General features: G+C 32.2%; 2 protein-coding genes across 2 annotated transcripts; one reads left to right on the forward strand and one right to left on the reverse strand.

The window, feature by feature from the left end:
- Positions 1 to 5,245: 5,245 nt before the first annotated feature.
- On the forward strand, positions 5,246 to 6,958 carry LOC8265834 (metalloendoproteinase 4-MMP). Its single transcript, XM_002511593.4, has one exon. It carries the CDS (start codon positions 5,724 to 5,726, stop codon positions 6,813 to 6,815), a length of 1,092 nt encoding a protein of 363 aa, XP_002511639.2. The 5' UTR covers positions 5,246 to 5,723; the 3' UTR covers positions 6,816 to 6,958.
- A 5,732-nt stretch (positions 6,959 to 12,690) lies between these two features.
- LOC8265835 lies at positions 12,691 to 13,872 on the reverse strand. The gene is made up of 2 exons (XM_002511594.4): positions 13,571 to 13,872; positions 12,691 to 13,208 (listed from the first exon to the last, which is right to left on the reverse strand). The coding sequence occupies exons 1-2, from the start codon at positions 13,666 to 13,668 to the stop codon at positions 12,929 to 12,931; spliced, it is 378 nt and encodes a 125-aa protein (XP_002511640.1). The 5' UTR covers positions 13,669 to 13,872; the 3' UTR covers positions 12,691 to 12,928.
- Positions 13,873 to 20,998: the final 7,126 nt, after the last annotated feature.

Raw genomic sequence — 20,998 nt, forward strand, 5'->3', positions numbered from 1 at the left:
TGCTTTTGGGGACGTCTGATCCAATTTCTGCAGTCCATGGACCCTTGGAATTTTGTTTTCTTTTGATGCTACTGCAACTGCCCTACTTTCAGGGCACCACTTTAGTGCCTTTCTAGTGCCAAGACGTGCTGTATATGCCAATCTGGTCTGGTAGCGCCTGTGGTGTAAATACAATCAATTTGATTACTTTGCTGTTAAAGGAAAGGGACAGAAGAAGAGCAACAAGAAAATTATGACAGTGAATTCTTTTATGATTTTTGCCACTTTAAATCAAATTGCACCTCAATCAATTCATCTCATTAATTTAGATCAGCTGGTAGAGATTTCACCCCTGCGATGGCCAACTGCCGAAGCTAAACAAATTTGTGCATAGTAGAAATATGCATGTAAATGTATAATAGTTTTACTCCAGTTGGTCATAAAAGATGCACGCAATCAAATGGTTGAGAAAGACGGATCATTTCTTAATTAGGGCATTGGGTATCCAATGTTGTGGGACCCATAATTGATAAATAAAAAAGTCAGGGCTCATATGATCAGCCACGTGTATGATCAGAATAGGACTACCTTGAAGTGAGGCAGCAACGTGCAACTTTTTTAATGAATAAAAAGCAGCGAAAACAATCGAGCGAGGTCCCATAAAGCAGGGAAAAAGAGATGCGAGTGAAGGAAACAGTGACTTTGTACTTGGTTAAGTGGGTGTTTGACACGTGTAACTCAACAAACTTGATTCCGAATTCTCTCTTATCCCGTACTTAAAAACAGAGAAGTTGGGCAACTGAGAGACATGGGGAGTTTGAGACCACATTGTTCCTTTTAATGAAACAACAAAAAAGATTGCAATTGAGAGAAGAAAGGATAATAGATATAAGAAGAGGGGACCATTTTCAAATTTTTATATGCTTATTATTGTGTTTTGAATGATAAGATAGATAGGGGACCATTTCCAAAGTTCTCTGTATTGGGCATTACACATACCATATTATATGGTAACATTCTCAGCTGCAGCAGGCGAGATCCCCAGCCCTAGGATTATTATTGCTAAATCTTTTAAGGGCTACACATTGTCATGGAACACTGACATATCGTTTGCTCCCTCTAGATACACCATATAATTGAACTCTCATTGTATACAAGGCACACTTTATTGAGCAAATATCTAATATCTTTAACCGGTCAATGTTAAGGACCGTTGTAACTAATTAAGAGTTATGGTGGCCATTAAGGAAATATTCCAACAAGGACCTTTTAAATTCAGCTTTGGCTATACTTTTTAACTTCCTCATAATGTCAACAAATTATTGAGGCAACTTTTAGTATCATGTCTACCAAACACATAATTGTGTAATTTAAAAGATGACAAATTAATGGAGGCTAATCCATGGTCGATGGAAGAAGAGATGAAGATGACAAATTCAGTATTCTTGAAGAAGAATTGAGGGAATATGGGGTATCCTTACGAGGGACAAAGAGAGGGAGAGGATAATCATAATCCACTATTACAGTTTGTTTGTTTGGTTGGGAGGAAAGAATAAGGAGGAAGGAAAAAATATGAGGGAAGGGATATTATTGTCTGGTTGGAGGTAAAAAGTTAAAGAGGGGAAGGAAATACCCACTTCCGTTCTTTTATCTCTACGGTGCTCATAAAAAACTATTCCTTCCTTAATTGAAAGGAAGAATCGCTAAATGTTTAATTAATTGTTTTCTCCTTACAAAGTTCTAATATAAATGATCATTTATTTAGTTTAATTTTTAAATATACTTTTAAGTTTTTTTCTCATTATTGTTTTAAAAAGATTATACAAGGCAAAAAGAGAAAGCAACCTCTTAAAATTTTGTTAATTAAATATATGAAAGCCAACTAATGAATAAAATGTCTTTATTTTATTTAGTTGGACTCCTAATTTTTCATTATTTTCAGCGGAATAATATATAAAATTTATAAAAAAAGTAATTTTAATTTTAATTTCTTTTACATTTTCTTATTATAAAAGAGATTAAAATATAAAATGGGCATATTATTAAATTTAGTATATATTATTACTTTTTTTTTCTTTAATTGTTCAAACCAATCCTTATATCATCCATCTTCCTTACCTACATTTTCTTCATCCTCCAAATTATCCAGCCCTTATTACCAAACAACATAATAATTGACACTAGATAATTCGTCCATCAATTGTCCTTCCCTCGTTCGTTCCTTTTATCATCCTTCCATTTTCTTTTCTAATCCCCCAAACCAAATACAGCATTAGTGAAAAGAAAGGGAGGCTCCAACCCCAAAGCTGCTCCATCAAGCTGAGTCAAGATGGGGCCTCTCTCTTTTTAAGATAACAGTGATTTCTATCTGAAATCATAATGAAAGTAGAGTATTTTGTTTTATAATAAGGGGTGAATCACAGAAAAAGAATAAAAAAATAATTCAATTTCAGTTTTTTCAATTCCTTAAAATTAAGAGCTGAATATATTTCTAATATAATCAACCAATTTAGTTAAAAGTTAATTATTGATTACAGATTTGATCAATTAATGTCTTTTTAAAATTAAGACCAAACGAATCTATTTAGTTGAATAATTCTTTTAATTATCTTTTTTGAAAAGAACGATTCCTTTAATTTTAATGGGTTAATTTTCTCCATGTTTTTGGCAACCCCTGATTTATAATCTGTACAAGTGTGATCTGGAGCCTTCCTCTGAATGGACCCATCTTATCTCCTTTTTTGGCTGCCATCCCCATCCATCACCATCCTAATTAATGCGTCACTTGTGTGTTTCAGAGAGCATTCCCTAATAAAAGTCAAAACTCACTTTTCAGTTCTTCAATTTCATTCAGGCTATTTCAGGCCCATGACAGATTTACCTACGATACATTTCTTAAGATTGCTTCAGTTTGAGCCCATTTTAATTTAATATTGGGTCTCCCAAGTTCTACGGTAGAATTTAACAGTTGGACTTTAACTTTGGAGGCCCATTTTGTTGCCCACAGTTTATTTCTTTCCTTTTCTCTGAATTATTGAGGTGCTGGAGTGTTTAACCCATTTCTTTTACTTGCAAGCCGCAATTACTTCTATAGATAATTGAAACATCATGTGTCATGTAAAATTGATATACAAACCTATTTGTGGGAACACTCTCAATTGGACCCATCTTATATACTTGGAATATTAAATATGACATTTTTTTTAACCTTAGCGAGATTTAAATTTTGGTGGCCACTCCTATCTTAGAAACTAAACAACATATTATTATTATTAGAGGGTGAAGTCAGGTATGGTATGAATAGAACAAGTAAAAATTTGGAAAATCAACAAGCAGAAAGGGAAGGAAGGAACAGCAAAATATGTCAGTTAAATCAGTTATGTTGATGTGCTTTGAGTCATCTACACGTTCAAGGCTTCATTCATGACTTTTGTAATAAACAGAGTTTGCAAGAAATTGAGTCATTCACACGTCTGGGAATATGGGGGCGGGGAGAGAGAGAGAAAGGACTGACAATAACGGCAACTACAATCATATAACCTAACTACCACTTCTACTTGCTTCAATCAGTTACCCTTATCTCCTCTTGTTGAAGCTAAAGCCTAACCCAAAAAGAAAAAGACCGAAAAAGTTCGTTTGTTAGTCTTCAACTTCACTTTCAATTTTTTTTAGATTAAAGAAGACATAATCAACTGAGAGATAACCGCAGTGGGCTTAAAAATAAAATTTAATAAAAAAAATGAAAAACAGGTAGAATTTTTAGAATCCCAAACCTATCTTCACCTTGATGTTATGTATAAAAATATACACACAAATTGCATTTGCCTGAGCATGTTTTCTTCTTTCTTAATAAGTATAAAATGCACAACTAATTAATGCAAGACAATCCCATATGTTGAATGATAATAATTATATTACATGAATAGTTGAATAATAATATGACTATATAATTATTAAATCAATTTTTTAGAGTATAATATCCTCACTTAATCACTATAATATGTTATTCATGTATTATATCAACCATTATTTACACCCGTCTATTTCTTTTCCCCCAAAAGCTATATCTCTTATCCATTCCAAAAGCAGCCACTTAACGTTAGCCATGGTTTTGGTTACTCGAATTCAATCAAATTCAACCAAATTAGGAAGATATTTATCATTTACTCGATAATATTTTCCACTTCTTTTTATCAAAAGCAAATTGGCTAAATATTTTCCTTTTTCTACTTTCTTTTCCCATCCTGTTGTCTATGTCATTACTAGCAAAATAGCAACCCCTTGGATCATGTACTAACGGCTAACAGGTTTTGCTTACGGAACTAATTTCAGAATAATTTGATTTTTAGAGTTCATGTTTGAGGTCACTAAGTGAACAAATTTAATTGGGTCTGGGATCTTTTTCTTTTTTTTTTTTTTTAAAGAGAAAAACAAAAAGCTCAATTTGGCAAAATTCACTAACCCTTTTAGGATAATATCCGACAATTAGAAAAATAGATTCCGAAAGAATTAGCTCAATAACTCATCTCTAAGACCTCCACTTCAATACAAATGATAACAGTTGATTCCAAAATTTTATACAAATTCTTCCCCAGAGGAAAAAAAAAAAAAGAATCAAAATTGTGTCATTTAATTTCGCTTGTATTTCAATCTTGACTGCCGAACTACCGATGGCGGTTCTCTTCAAATTTTAATCCCTTCAATCTTTTTCAAGTTTATTGTTAAATGCATAGCATCTAATCTAATATAATTATCATCAGTGTTCTAGAAATCTAACATAATTTGGACTATCATCAATAGTGTTTAGTATCATTTTAGTTAAACATGGTGCGTCTGGTGTTTTATACATTTCATACGACTACATTGGCTTTTATTTATTACCATAAGAACAAGAGGATGAATGAGAATAAGAAAGGACCATATCTAATTCACATAAATGGACTAGAAACAAGTAATTGATATTATAGACTTCCAAATGGTTGTTATGGAAATTCATTCAATTGCTTTGTAAATCAATTTTATTTTGTTTTAAATAGTTATAAAAGAAAAATATTTTTTACTAGTAAGGATCTCTCCTAGTTTAATTAAAATATACAATTGCGTTAAAACTCTTGACAAAATATTTTATCACTCGTAAGAGTCATAATCTAAATATACATAAAAAAGAACATTCTTTTTGTTGCAATTCGTAGAGAATTTAATGGGTAATGCGTTGTTCTTATTATACATAGTTTTGTTTAAAGAATTGAATAAGGGTTAAATGAGGTGTTATCTCTACAAGCAATAGAGTCGAGGAAAATTGAGACAGCCGACCCAATTTTGTCCAATTGATCACTAAAATTGTTTCCCAAAAGAGGACTTGATGGCAGTCAATGTTCTCTGGAAATCTTAACGTAAGATGCAAAATTGTTGAGACATTAGATACTCATATGGTAAGATATCTTAGTAACCCAACAATGGAGAATAAATTAATCATCATCAAATCCTTAAAAAGACTAGGCTATATAAAAGAATCTCAAACATCCAAAGGACCACCAGTGGAAAAACGAAAATTAAAAAAAATCTAGCTCTTAATTATCTCATCTTCTCATTAGTCCTAAATTAGTCGTATGTCTATTATACATTAAATCCTATGTAATAATTACTATCACTGAAACCCACCACACTTTCTTTATAATAAAGCTTTCCCTCTTCACCTACAATAATCCAAACTCATCAAACACCACCAACCTTACTACCACAACATGCTTCCTTGCTATCTCTACACTTTCCTTGTCACTTTTCTCCTCCTCAATTCGCCATGCATCGCCTCTAGACCAATACCGGAATTTTCACAAACTCCACCAGCAACAAGTGCCAGTAACTATTACAACATTAACAACTATACGTGGCGCAATTTTAATATCTTTCTCAACGCCAGGAGAGGTAGCCACGTCAGCGGCATGTCCCAGCTCAAAAGATACTTCCACCATTTCGGGTATCTCCCCCTACGAGATTTCGACAACATAACAGATACTTTTGATGTCCCGCTCGAATCAGCGGTTTTCCGGTATCAAGCTAAATTAGGCCTTCCAATTACTGGTGAGCTTGATTTTAATACTGTATCACAATTAATGGCACCGAGATGTGGTGTACCAGATACGGGACACAAACTGCATGTTTCAAGAAATTACGTGTATTTTCCGGGGAAACCGAGGTGGGGTCGCGACATACCGATGAATCTAACGTATGCATTCTCACCGGAGAATTTAATCAGCTACTTGAAGATATCAGATTTACAGGAGGTGTTTAAACGTGCTTTTAGTCGATGGGAATCGGTGATTCCAGTGAGCTTTATAGAGATAAGTGATTATAGTTATGCTGATATCAAGATAGGATTTTATAACGGTGATCATGGTGACGGAGAACCATTTGATGGGATATTAGGGGTGTTGGCACACTCTTTTTCACCGGAGAGTGGAAAATTTCATCTTGATGCAGCGGAAACTTGGGCCGTTGATTTCGAATCGGAGAAATCAAAGGTCGCAGTTGATTTAGAATCAGTGGCTGTGCATGAAATTGGGCATTTGTTAGGACTGGCGCATTCTTCTGTTAAAGAAGCAGTAATGTACCCTAGTTTGAAACCTAGAAAGAAGAAGGTGGATTTGAGTGTTGATGATATACAAGGAGTTCAAGCTCTTTATGGATCTAACCCTAATTACACACTTGGTTCTCTGTTAGAGTCTGATATTTCTACTAATCAAGCCGTTCGTCTTAGAATTACATCTTCTCCATGGGCCACTTTGACTACGACGTTGTTAACATTGATATACATATTACTTTCTTTCTGCATGTAAAGTTTCTTAAATTCTTTTTCCTTTTGTTTTAATCTCCCGTGCATATATAGAATCAAACAGACGTATAGATATACAAAATAGGGTATGTAAAATCCTAATTGTCTTTATTCTTTGAATTAGTGGTTTTTCCCTTTTCTTTTGCACATTCTTTTAATGATTTTGTGTGATATCAAAAGCTAATAATTAATGCTTGCTTAGACGTATTCTTGCATTAGCAAATCATTTGTGTGCATCTTTTTTTCCCTTTTCCGGATTTATTCAAGAAAGACAATCATGGTGTCAGATTTAATATGATATTAATATGTGAGTCTTACGTCATAAATATTAAGGTTTAGTTTATTGAAAGAATAAATGTTTGGTGATTGCTTGATGAGGATTAGGAATAGAATGTCCAAAAATGGTTTGGTGAAACACACGCATCTCTTCTTAATTACCATGCATTCTCAATCATGGCGTTTGAGAAAGAGGCTAGGTGGACTAGTTTAAGATGGATAAAATGATTGAAAATCTAACACCCCTGCATCAAAACTTTTTTCAAATATAAGCAATTAATAGCTAACTTTCTTTTATATAGATATATATATAGTGTTAATTTAGAACGTATTGGATAGGACTCCTACTTGTGGTGAAGTATTCTTTTAAGAGTTTTCATATAACTATATATTTAAAATTCAAATTTGAGATCTTAGTTAAACGAAAAAAAAAATATTTTTATATTGTTATCTGTGTGTTCTTGAATGCTAATTTTATTTCTTGATATGAACAAAAAAAAATTTAATTATCCAGAGTTTTAAGTGGTTTAGTATACATTAATCACAAGCAATAATAAATTATTTGGATAAAATGTTCTGATATCTTTATAATACTTTGTAATTGCTATAAAAATGAATATTTGATCGTAAGGTGTGTATAAAATTGTTAAAAAAGAATAAAGAAAGAAGAAGAAAATTTCCAACAGCATTTATTAATGGTTATATAATTAAAAGGTCAAGCCTGACTGCTACAACGAGAAGAATTGTCTAATGGAGCAGACCATAATAAGGCATTCAATTGAACATGTTAATAACATAGAGTAAGAAAATGGAATGGATTTATAGAGTGAAAGCCACCTGAAAAGCAAAGGGGACGTCCCCATCAGGTGGTTCAAATTATAATTTTGTTCACCAACTGCGGCTGCTCAGAACCCAAACTCACTTTTCACTTCTCCTCTCTCTTTCTTTAACTATAATAATACTTTTAATCCAGATAAATTATTAACAATAGAAAAAAAAAAAAAGAATAATAGAATATGTTTTTTCGCTTTTTCCATGCATTATTCCATTAAGACAGTGTTAAAGTCAAAGATAAGTCTTAACCAATCATAATCTTTGTATTACAATCAAAATGGGCGGCTGTCCATCGCTTTAGGGGCTGCCATTACAGAAAAAAAGGAATTTAATGAATATATTATAATTAATAAAAATATAACATATATATAAATATCTTATTTTTAAATATTAAATAATATTATATCATTTAAAATCAATTAATACATATTATTTATTTAGTAAAATGCGACACCGTAAAATCCAATACCGATTCTCTTTCATTAGATATTTACATATGTAGTATACATGTGGATACCAACTTGGGGCCCAAAATTGGCCCAAAATAATAGTCCATGAGCAACTTTTTTTTTTTAAAGATTACTATGCTAATTTGATATAAAAAATTATTTACAATTAAAAAATTTAACATACGTAAATTATTTTTATAATAAAAATAATCATTTAAAATCAATTTTAATTGTATTATGTAATTTAATTTAAAATAAAATATTTCAAAGTTATAAAATAAAAATTAATAAATTTAATATATTATATGATAAAGGTCTAGGTGATTTTGTCAAAAGCCGAAAGAGATTTTTTTTCTTTTAATTGGAAACTTCTAACTTTCAGAATTTGAATCCATTTTGCAATGGAACCTAGTAAGATGTTATGACTATATATATATATATATTTTATTATAGATATTGTAGTTTAAGATGGTTACTGCGGAGCTATATATGTATATATAATTCTAAATTTTCTAGAATTAGAAAATAAAAATTTGCTTTTGTTTATAATGAATTATAAAGGTAAATGGTGTCATGTATACAAAATTATTTTAGGTCTCATCTATTAGTTTTAAAATTTTGGTTTAAATTTATCAGTATTAATATAGTTTATTCTTGCTTAATTTTCAAGTTCAATGGATATTCATATCATTAGCTTCTTTATTCTCATGCATTAATGCATCCGAAAATACTGAGGGATTTTCCCTTTTTTTATGAACAATACTTCAAAATGTCTAAGTTCTTCAAAGTCTTTCTTGAACAATAATTTATTATCAGTTTTTCATATAAGTTGACAGGTGAATTAAATGAAATGGCTTGAGCCATTTGAGTACAAGATGAACCTAAGCTTAGGTGAGAACATTTCTACATATCCAATTCAATATTCTATGAAAGAAGAAGAAAACTTAATAGTGGGCAGATCCTGGGTTTATTTAAAAGTTTGGCCTAGCAAAAGAGATATACCCATCTATAATTGTGCGCATTAGAGAGGCATGCCAAGGTTTAGTCAGGGATGAATAAAGATTTATCATCTGTATACAACTATGCTAGTCCCAGTTGCAGTTGTAGAAGGATATAATCTTATGCCAGTTGAGAATGAAAGATGTAAGACTGACATAAGTTGATGATTAAACTAACTAGAATTTAGGCCTTATTGGTACACAGTTAGAAATATTGAGGAGCTAAGTAATTCGGCTTAAATTTTTTGGTACGTGAATGAACTAAGTAAAATCCTTGAGCGTCGTTATTCTTTTATTCTTTATGGTTCCAAAAAACAAACGAAAGAGAGAATTTACGTGTTCCAGTAGACCTTATGGATTTTAAACTGGAATGTAGAAGGTTTACGCATTTCTATCCCAACTAATGTGAAAGGAAAGCTATAGGAAAATATATATATATATATATGGAACTGAGCAAATTTCATTGAGGACCACTAATTTTTATATTTTATAATAAAGATATACTAAATTTTTTATTTATAATTATATGATTGCTAAATTTTAATTTTAATAATACTTATGAATTTTTTCAGCACATTTAGAAGATAAATTACATATATGGTCATTAAATTTTATACTTTATAACAAAAATGTAAAACATTTGATCTGTTATAAACATATGCGATCTATGTATCTTTTAAAATTAAAATTTTAATATTTTTTTATTATAAATTATAAAATTTAATGATTGACCATATTATTTTTCTATCATACTTGCTAAAATATTCATTGCTGTTATTAAAAATAAAATACCGTAAATGTAACATTTACCCATTCAGTGGTATATCAGTGTTGTACAGCTTGTTAATAAGTTCCAGTTAGGTAGGCTATAAGTTGCTTAGCTTATTTAGGCCATAGGTCTTATATATGGTTTCATATGGTCCCCGGCTCTTCTTTTGGCAACCGGCCCCAACTTCCAAGCCCCCACTTCCCCCGGCCCCCGTCCATATATGAAGGGCAATATCGTATATGGCCGAAAACTTCTCTCTCATTCCTCTGTGCCTTTTCCTCGACAACCGTGAGGGACCATTCTCTCACTCTGTCTCGCACTCGAGGATAAAACGACCGCCACATATATATTTGCACAATTCTTTTATAGTAAGACCTTTGACCACCATACAGTTTTAGCTTGTGTATTGGAAACCTAACCTAATTAACATCGTTCTAATCATACCTTGTGTTTGCCAGAGTAAATAACCCCACTCCATCAAAGTTGTATCATACTTTTATAATAATGGGTTAATGGGCTTTGATCATATGATCATTTCTCCCAAAACAAACAGTAAAAAGTTTTAAGGGTTGACGTTTTCGATATTAATGATATCCAAGTGTTGCTACAATAGAATGTCAACTTAGTAACTTTTTAATTGCAGAACTGTTCAAGGTCACAAGATTCAACCTAGCTTTACTAATTACAAGTAGGTCAACCAAGTAAAACATATAATATAAACCATGTTTTATAGTGATTGTCGACTGAGATAGTGCATGCCCCACCTTCAGCGATGTTATCTGGGACTAATTGAAGCCTCAATAGACTAAATTTCACCACTTTATTATGTAAACTTCGAAGAAACTTGGTTTCTATTGGCTAGAAGAGATTCATTTTATAATTATCAACGAAGAATATGAACTTACTGCCTTAATTAGCCAACCTTTTCAATTTCTTTTCTTCCTGAAGGCAAACAAGTAATCATTTAGTATCTTCATAGTAGATTTCTTTGCATGTTTGTGATTTTCACTTCCTATAAGAAGATTTTTTTTCCTTATTTTTTTGAACCCCAGATCCATGTACATATTATTAATTTATGGTTTTCTTGCTACATCATCCATATCAACTATCATAATAAAAGTTAATGATGGCATCTTTATCTGCTTGTCTCGAACACTAGCACGAATGTAACTTGAAAGAATTCATCGGAAAAGAAACAAAGGCGGTAAGAATAATACTCCAATAAAAAAACAAGATTGCATGTTCACTCTTGATAATATTTGTGCTAACTCCAGGAAAAGAAAAATACTCTGGCATATTAACTGTTGATAAAACCACGAAAAGGATGATAAGCTTATAGAGCAAATAAAGAGAAAACAGCAAATATGTTTAAAAGTATCCAAGATTTTGAGTTTTTTCGTAATGAAAAGAGCAAGCAAATCATGTGAGTATTGATGATAGTGTGGAAATAAAGGAAAGAGAGGACAGATACTACTGGGTCATAATTTCGTTATTTATAGTGATGCGAGTTGCCTTCATCTTCAAATTAGGTTCACATGAAAGTCAGCTAAGCATTCGACAGAGAGTGGTTAGAGAAAGTAAAATAGCGAATAATCCAATTGGCAAAGATCAATAGAATAATGAAGGAAAATAAAGAGATTATGGAAGGAAAAAGGTTGATGGCTTTATTGTTATATGTATATTAGATAAAGATACCCAATTAGAAGAAGGTTTTGTTGGTTTATCATAAATGGCCAAAATATATACAGTGGACGAGACCTTTATCAGCTTGTGTACTTTAGAGATATTTCAAAAAATTGAGGGTCAACCACAGTACTACAAGATCATGCAAAGTAAGGAAAATATCAGGAAGTTTAAGACTTGAATGAATGGCCTAAAACCCACTATGACTTCAACTCTTCTCCAATTGATATCTTTCGAAAAGAAAATTCCTCTCGTTATAAATATATATATTTCTTTAGCCTTTCTAGTTTCCTTCCGCCAACAATGACGGGGGCCTAGCATTTAAAGGCTTTCAATGAATCTGTAAAAGTTAGCAGGTTTGGGTACTATGAATTCTATTCTTTGGGCAAAAGGTACCCAAAGTGCATTCAATTCTCCTCAAGGGGCTCAACAAAAAGCAAATGAAATAAGAGAGGTGCAACTCCTCCCAAGGACCCTGCTATGACAGACAAACCCTACATATATATCTATTTATCAGTCCACCTTAACTATGTAGCAAGATTGATCAGCTCACCTATCTTTTTTTTTTTGGCTAGACGCTAGAGACCACCAACGACATATTTGTTTGCTCATGCTTATCCAACACTGTGTCTTGATCACTGTTTGATTATTTTAAACATATAATAGATGTTTGTTTGTTTTTTTTTGCCCGAATCAGATTCTTTATTTTGTCGAATACCAACCCAATTATGTTATTTTTTGCTCAACCATTTTTCTTGCACGAAACCTATATAATCTTTATAAGTGGAACAACCTGGCTAGCAAGACCATAGTACAAAAGGAATTCTGGAGAAAAGAGGGAGGAGCTTAAGAACTTGTGCCACCGTTTTGTATCCAAGAAAAAGTGCGCATTATTTTTTATTAAGAACTTACTGATCTCCATGATCATCAAAACATAGCATTAAAACAACTCAAAAAAGAAAGACAAGAAGAAGAAGAAGGTAGAACCACTCAAGAAACAGCTTGTAATATATATATATATATATATATATATATATATATATAGAGAGAGAGAGAGAGAGAGAGTTAGTATTTGCTATTATATGAACACCCAAGAACAATTCCTCTTCTAACACATGACATCCTTGAGAAGTTTGTACCTGCGGGTAGCTGTTCTGGGAGAAGGCGCACCACTTGGGCTCTTTCCTTTCTCGGCGGTGCTGTCTTCGCGATCGTGTTGCTTGATTTTGTCACCTGAATACTCGGATCGGTTTGTGACTCCTCCTATATCATGTCCAGTTACTGATTTTTTCGAAGAGTTTCCATGCCTGGCGTTCCTTTCTTCGCTTTGGCACCAATCACATAGCTCAATCGGCTCTGACAACTCTCTGTAGTAGTTGCTGCAATACCTAAAACATGGACTCGAGATTTTCATAAACTAGAAGAGCAAAAGCTGCATAAACAAAATAAAACTCGGTCGTGATCATGTATGATTATTGTATGGCTGAGTTACTGTGGCGGTGGGTGGTGTGGTTGACAAGGTGATTGGTGGGTATGGAAAAACAAAAATATGTCCAACTTCGGTGAGAAAGAAATGAATTCAGTTATGGGTGGCTATCAAAAATGACCATGATGACGCATGACCGAGAATGATACATATATATTATATACATAAACATTATATGTTTCTGTTTTTATCTGCGGAGGAGATGTCAAATGACGATGACGATGATGATGATAGAAGGGGAGGAGGAGGAGGAGAGAAACATACGAATGTTGAAAGCGGTGGCGGCATTTGTTGCAACAGAAGAGTTTGTCGGGGAAACCGACGTCGCCGCACATGCAACATACAGTTTGAAGATCCACCATTGATGGAGGGGTGCTAGGCAAAGAAAGCTTTTCTTTCCAATCTGCAGAATAGTATTATTATATATAGATACACAATACTAGTAAGATTATAGCTAAGAAACAAAGCCCAAGAAAGAAGAGAGAGAGATAACTAGCAGAGCAACTGTAGTCTATATATAAAGAGATTATAGATAAAGATGTATAAAAGAAATAGCAATGGTCTTTCAGTCGGTGTTTAAAATCCCACACAATAAATATTTAATAAGTACACAAGAAAAGAAAACATATACACACAGGTTTGCTTGCAGTCGTTTTCAGTTAGTAGAGAGAGATATGTGAACCTTAAAATTTCTTTTGATGGGTGAAATGACAGTTCTATCCTTGGCTTAGCTTGTTTTTTTCCGTTGCTTTTTTCTTTCCTTGTTTGTCTTCTTCTGGTCCTTCCGTCTGCCATATGCAATTGGAAGTTTCAGTTGGCTCCTCCACGCTCCTGAGAAAGGTCGTGCCTTTCACTTCGATAGTTTACAAGTCTTACTTACATTGCCTACATACCCAGCAAGAAAACGAATATTTACACGGTATTTATATTGCAATATAGATAATTCAATTAAATTAATGAATACGGATTATTTTTTTATCAATTTTAAAATAAAAGCATACACAAAATTAAAAATTCTTACTGTTTAATTTTAATTATAAAATGTTGAAACTAATTTACAATGATTAAGTGAGAATTGACATATAATGCTGAGTTGAGGCATATCACCTCATTCAAAACAAATGCGAATGTGTCAATCTCACATCAATGGCTTAAGAAAATGTAATTAATATGGCAAATCAACTGAAAAAAGAGTGAATAGACGGTGGTGTATAGAGGATAAATATATTTATTTTCTTTCCAAGCGATTAAAATGGAAGTAAAGAAACGCTTAAAAGGGTCAATTTCGTAACTGTTGATGTCTGTCTGTAATAGGAAAGGGATCTAAATGTCTTTATTCTAGCGGGCAATTTGGAATTATCATTAATAAAAAGGTACAATGCCGCGTAGCTACTGCTCACCTTTGGAGACTGTTTTGACTACTTGCTAAGACGACCGGCTAGTTCTTCAGTAATCTTTTTAAGTGATTGTTGTTAGCTTATCTGATTTATAATAGCAGTTTCAAATTCAGATATTTTAGCAATTATTTTTTATTAGTTTAGATTTATTTACTGAGTTATTCAATTTTATTTTTAAATTTCTTAATTAAATTTTTTTTATTTTTAATACCGTCTAATGTAAAAATTAAATACAAAAAATATATATACTTTTCGGATGAGATATCTCAAATTTAAGTCTCTTATCATATAAACTTTTATTTTTAAGACGATTATTAAAAAATATTATATAGTTCATGACTACTTATTTTTTTTTAAAAGTATTTATCTCTTTAATATATAGAATATAGAATAATGTTAAGAAAATTAATCTTAAAATAAGCTTTTATATATATATATATATATATATATATATATATATATCTGAATTATTCCACCTAATATTTTTTTGTTTTTTTTATTAAGTGGTGTTTTGGTAATTAATTATATCAATAACAACTTTAAATAATTTTATTAAACTAATTTCTTACAGTTGATTTCTATATAAGAATTACGGAGATTATTGCACTTAAAAGAAAAGCTTGGATTATAATAATCTGAATATACATAATCAAAGTTTGGAAATTCAACCTGTCTCTGCCCTTGCAAATAATTGTTTTTCTTTCCATAACTTTTTATCCTCCTTATATTTAGGAGTATTGCAGTAATGTTATGTATTTGGGTAAATAATTAATGTTTTAATGAGAGAGAGAGAGAGAGAGAGGAGATATTTTAGAAATGAAGAGCAAAATCGAGTGAGATAAAGGGAGGGAGGGTCTGATAAGAGGTGGAGATCAATTAGTACAAAAAGGAAGGGTGTGATACACAAGATTGTACAAAACAAAAGCTGATAAGCATCACATGGGCCCAGGCCTGCTTTTTGTTTAAGAATTCACAATAAGAAAGAAAGCAATAATAAAAAAAGGAAAGATCTGCTGGCCTCCAATTCCCCCTTCCATTTCCATCATCACACTCCCCATCTCATTCTACTCTCTACTCCTTCACCAACAAAACTACTACTAATAATAATAACATTTTTAATCAAAAAAAGGCTGCTGCCTGTTATTACAGTGGATCTATAATTAGACTATTTATTTATGTCCAATAGCGGAACTAATTAATTCGATTAATAAAAAGATCTCTATATTTTTTTAATATTAAGATCTTAACAGATAATTCAATTAAACATTCTAACTTGTATGACTCTAAATTAAATGTGATTTATTCATACAAATAAATTAATTAATACAATGACACGATCTTTCTTCTTTTTTTTATTGCAATAAAGAAAATATAATTTTATGATTAAAGAAAGATAAATATTTCCAGCCCTCTGCGTCACATTATTAATAAATTTCTTAAAAAAGAAGAATTTAAAATATTAGGCTGGATGACGTCACTTACGAATTGTTCTAAGCGTGCGTGCACCGTGGAACCTTTTAATTAAAGCAATAAGCATATGCCGTTTTCTTAATATTTTTTAATACTAATCTTGAAAAGGGGATCTTAACATATGGTTTTAATTATTAATTATGTTAAGATTACGAGCTGACAAGGAACGGATATTGATCGATTTTGTGGATCGTTTTCTTATTGTAGACAACTAATACCACTTGAGATATTCAAGACATGAATCATTTGGCACACCTCTTTTTTTCTTTCTAATGGACGTTTTAAAATCATCCATCATATAAAAAATAAAAAATTCATATTTGAGTTAGCATATGATTAAATGTATAAGATATTTTAAGAATATCGATTAAAATTAACTAAAATATAAATTATGTGTAAATATAAAATATAAAAATCACACAGGACTTTTAAATAAAATTATGTATTTTAAAAATATAAATATAAATTTAGTTAATTATAATAAAATTATGCGTTTCAAAAATATAAATTATGGAAATTTAAAAGAAAAGCAGCAACATCCAAAAACAAAATCATATTAGAAAGAGAGAAATTATATTCTGTAATTTAATACATTTCAAATAGGCTGAAGAGAGCAAAACATACATAAGAATATGAGACATTAGAACACGAATAGACATATTGCGATTCTTATTTTCTTAGTGGCATATTGTCTTTTTTTTTTTTTTTTAATCTCTCCCTAACGTAGGGATCACAATTGTCCAGTGTCTGGCATTTTCACTTCAGTAAATAATGGGGGATGGAAGATTTGAATAAAACATCACGTCGCATGTCTCTTTGATTAATAAGGTTTCTAGAAAGCACTGGAATTGATAGACAAATGCAAGTGAAAGTGTTATATTTATTGTCATATATCATATATATGGTGGGTTTGGCAAAGCTACCCATCTGCCTCTTTTTGGGTTAGGCCACAGCGGTTAGATGATTGATAACTAACAAAGGTCATCATTTTGTCATTTTTAGTTAATTGGTCTCATAATATTGGTGGAACTCATAAATTCACAAATTTAAAGATGATTTTAGCATTTCAGAGCTCAATGACCGTTGGTACAAGGCCATCATTATGCAACAAACTTGGTAGTTCGATTCCAATAGAAATGTACCCTCCTTAGATTTCTTATATTTTACCATCATTATGGTAACCAACGAGGTGATCAAAAGTTTTTAATTGTAAGTTGAACGTGGGGAAGAGATAAAAGATAAAAGAAGGAGAAGAAAAGAGTACCCATTTTCAAATTTCGTTTCATTTCTCATCAAGATTCAAGAATGCATCAGGAATTTCTCAAAAAGAAAAAAAGAATGCATCAGAAAAACTATTAAATATACATTAATAGTCATTGAAATTGTCAATGAGCAATCTGCGAAAACTACTACCATTGCTACGCCAGGAGGACGTCATGGGGGTCCATGTCGTGCAATATCGACTTTCACTGTTCAAGTACAGAGATCATGTGGAGAATGGAGGCTGGTAGGGTTCTTGTATTTTATATTGCTTTCTTTTCATGTATGATTAATTAATCCGCTTTGAATCTATTGTTTCCAGCTCTATTATATATGAAGACCTGCCACTTTGAGGCGAAAAGTTGATGCAATCTAACTTAGTAAATTACCTAAACTCTTAACCTATTAAAACTGGTGGAAAATTAAAATAATAATTTGCACAAATTAACAGATTAATATTTGTTATGCACTTTGGATGGAGGTCGGCGTGACAATTAAACATAAAATTATCATTATTATTTAATTAACTTTCATCAAAATTTCACCAATTCTAAAAATAATTATTATCTTTGCCTAAGTATATACATCATAATAATTAAGTGATTTACACACATAAAACTAATAAATAGATACATTTAAAATAAATAAATAAATAATAATAATAATAATAATAAAATGCAACGGGTATGTATATTTTCATACCTATTAAATGAGAAGCCAAAAATTTCCCATCCTTGAAACGAAGAGTGAGGACCATTGGTGTCAACGTCGCACTAAAAAGCATGAAGAAAGAAACACGTTAAGGGAAGAAGAAAGGTAACATTATGTAGTTCTATAGCTAGCTCAAGTTAAAGGCAAATAATATTACTTAAAACACAAGGTTTTTCTCTTATGGTTAACTTTGGTCGAAGGATCTTACAGAAACTACCTTCACATGGTGGGAGACGTGGGTTTATTCAAGACTAATGAAGACGAAAACAGTGTAACCAGTGATATCAAGATTAGTATATTGATCTTAGTGTAACCAGTGAAAAGAAAACTACAAACCCAACCTTAATCAATCCAATCATGTATATGAATTGGGTTTTGATAAAAAAACAAGAAAGAAAGAAAGAAAGAAAAGCTATATATAAAGCAACCTTAAATAAGGGCAAACTCATGAACATGCAGTGTGGAGAAAAGGCCATGAAAATGTAGCAAGTAAATAGGACAAGGTATGCAACTTTTGAGCACGGCAACCACACGCAAGTGTATCCCTAAAGGAAAACAAAAACATCTCAAGTCCCTTTGACTTGATCAGTGGGACCACCAAAGATCTGCACCAGAATTCCACACACACATATATATATATATATATATGTGTGTGTGTGTGCGCGCGCGCTTGCTCCTCTCTGCACCCTTCAAGAAACCTTCACCATCCACGTTGCTTTTATACAGATCACAGTTTTTTTATGTCGTGTCACTTCACTTAGAACGCAGGCAAAGTTTTTCTCTCACAGATTCTTGTTTCCTTCAAAACGATCATTATATACGTATTAGAGACCCTTCTGTGTTTTGATGAACGAATATGCTCATAAATAAAACTGTTGAAATAATGAATTAGTTATGACTTATGGGGCAAACAAAAGATTTCTGCATATATAATAATTTGTAAAATAAACTTTTCTAATTAGTTTGTCATTTCATGATGTAAAAGACCAGCCTCATTGTACAATTTCCCGACGGAAAAAAGAGAGTTAACGTAGATGTCATAAGCATGTATCTTAAGTGGAATGAAGCACCAAATTGTTGAACTATTATCACCGAAGGAAACATTGGCAATTAATCGTTGATAAACGACAATTAAATTCTTGATGCAGGCAGCATACGTCGTAGTCATATGACCCAACTCGGTTGACTTCTCTAAAGAACCCTTAAGGTCCAGATTTTACAAGTCGAAGGTCCATTTTATTAATTATTTTAAACATTATGATTTACAATTGAATCTCCCTATTATATTATTATTGAAGGAACTTGCTTTTAATGTTTAACACATATAACCCACTGTCAATTGTCCTGCACGAGGGGGAAAAAACAAAAGAAATGACTTGTGTAAGGACGCAGTTGAAACGAAACAAAAGGAAAGAAACAGAAAAAGAAGCAGTCTGCTTGTCTGAAACCGATCTCGCCGACATAACGTAACTTGACAGCAAACGCTAGAATTATTATAGGTGGATCTGTGTCGCTGTCAAAAATATTACAACAAGCCACCTATAAGTTTCTTGGACCCATAACATGTGAGGCTTAGAAGCGTAATAGCCCCACACAAAATCTAAAAAAGGAAAAAAAAAAAAAAAGAAAAGGCCCACATCCACCCACCATTTTCTTTATCTCATCTCCTCCTAAATTAAAGTAAATTTATTTTCCTTAAAACAAAATTTATTGCCCTTCAACTTTGTCGTGATTTGTACAAGCATAGACCTTCTGCCCAGGAATTTTAGGGGATTATTCCGTACTGGAACCCCTATCGTATAGCCTGCAGCGAAGGATTTTTATGGTACAATTTCGCGTTGATATGATGATAAAAGAGTTGCTCTGTTGGCGGGGTCCAAACATTAGTCATCAGTAATTGACTGTGACAATGTTTTTCATGCAGCTACTAGTTGTAACCACTGGGCCTAGCTCCCGCATTACATGTGGATCATGAATCCTTGGTGGGGGCTCATTTGATTTAGGCTACTGATGGCTTTAGATCCGATCCGGACTCTCCGTACAGTGAACAGCCAGCAAATTGCCACCTATTCAAAATACTTGAAATTCAGAAAGTGCTTTTCTTTTTTAATTTTATTTTATTTTTAATTTCAACTTTTACCAAAGAATTGTACTTGTAAAGCCAAGGAGAATTATTAAAGTTAAGAAGCACAGTCAAATATGTAATAAGATTAGCAGATCCAAAGTCAGCTCAGTATACACAATCAAAGCTCCAATTTTCACCACCACCAAAATTCCTAGCAGGTTTCTGAGTAGCATCATCGTCTAGTTCATTTCTCAATTGACGTTGGACGAGATGGGATGTTCATAAATGTCATTTTCATTTGCTTAAAATCAACTTCAGACAAGACCATTGGCCCCGCCGCCGATTTCATCTCCTGTAGAAATTAAAAATTAATACGATGATATACATTAAATATTTAATACTCTTCAACTGTTAATGGAGTAAACAAGACAAATTTCATATTCAACCCACACAACAAACACAAACATGTAGCAAATTTTCTTGTTTAAATCAACAACGATCAACAGTGTAGGGAAATACAGATGATTTCACAAAAGGCTAACTACTTATAAAACAAGGGATAAACATTTTTCCCATTTCGAGGCTCCACGCTTGAACATTCGTTTCGCGAAAGACTAGGATAAGGATAACAAGCAATAGTGCAAAACTGAAACCTACATAAACACAGCATATATACAAAATACAAACACAGCTGAACAAGTTCCAACCATAATTATCTCGCGTTGCCAGCTTACCACCAAATGTACAAGTACAACAACAGATATATGCATGATAATACTGAAAAATGGA

The sequence above is a fragment of the Ricinus communis genome, chromosome 1, assembly GCF_019578655.1.
Source record: "Ricinus communis isolate WT05 ecotype wild-type chromosome 1, ASM1957865v1, whole genome shotgun sequence".
Taxonomy (NCBI): domain Eukaryota; kingdom Viridiplantae; phylum Streptophyta; class Magnoliopsida; order Malpighiales; family Euphorbiaceae; genus Ricinus; species Ricinus communis.

Excerpts from the sequence above, each read along its gene's own strand:
- LOC8265834 (XM_002511593.4), top strand. The coding sequence starts at position 5,724 with ATGCTTCCTTGCTATCTCTACACTTTCCTTGTCACTTTTCTCCTCCTC.
- LOC8265835 (XM_002511594.4), bottom strand. The coding sequence starts at position 13,668 with ATGGTGGATCTTCAAACTGTATGTTGCATGTGCGGCGACGTCGGTTTC. Across the intron at positions 13,209-13,570 it reads CGCCACCGCTTTCAACATTC|GTATTGCAGCAACTACTACA; the intron begins GTATGTTTCTCT and ends TCCATGTTTTAG.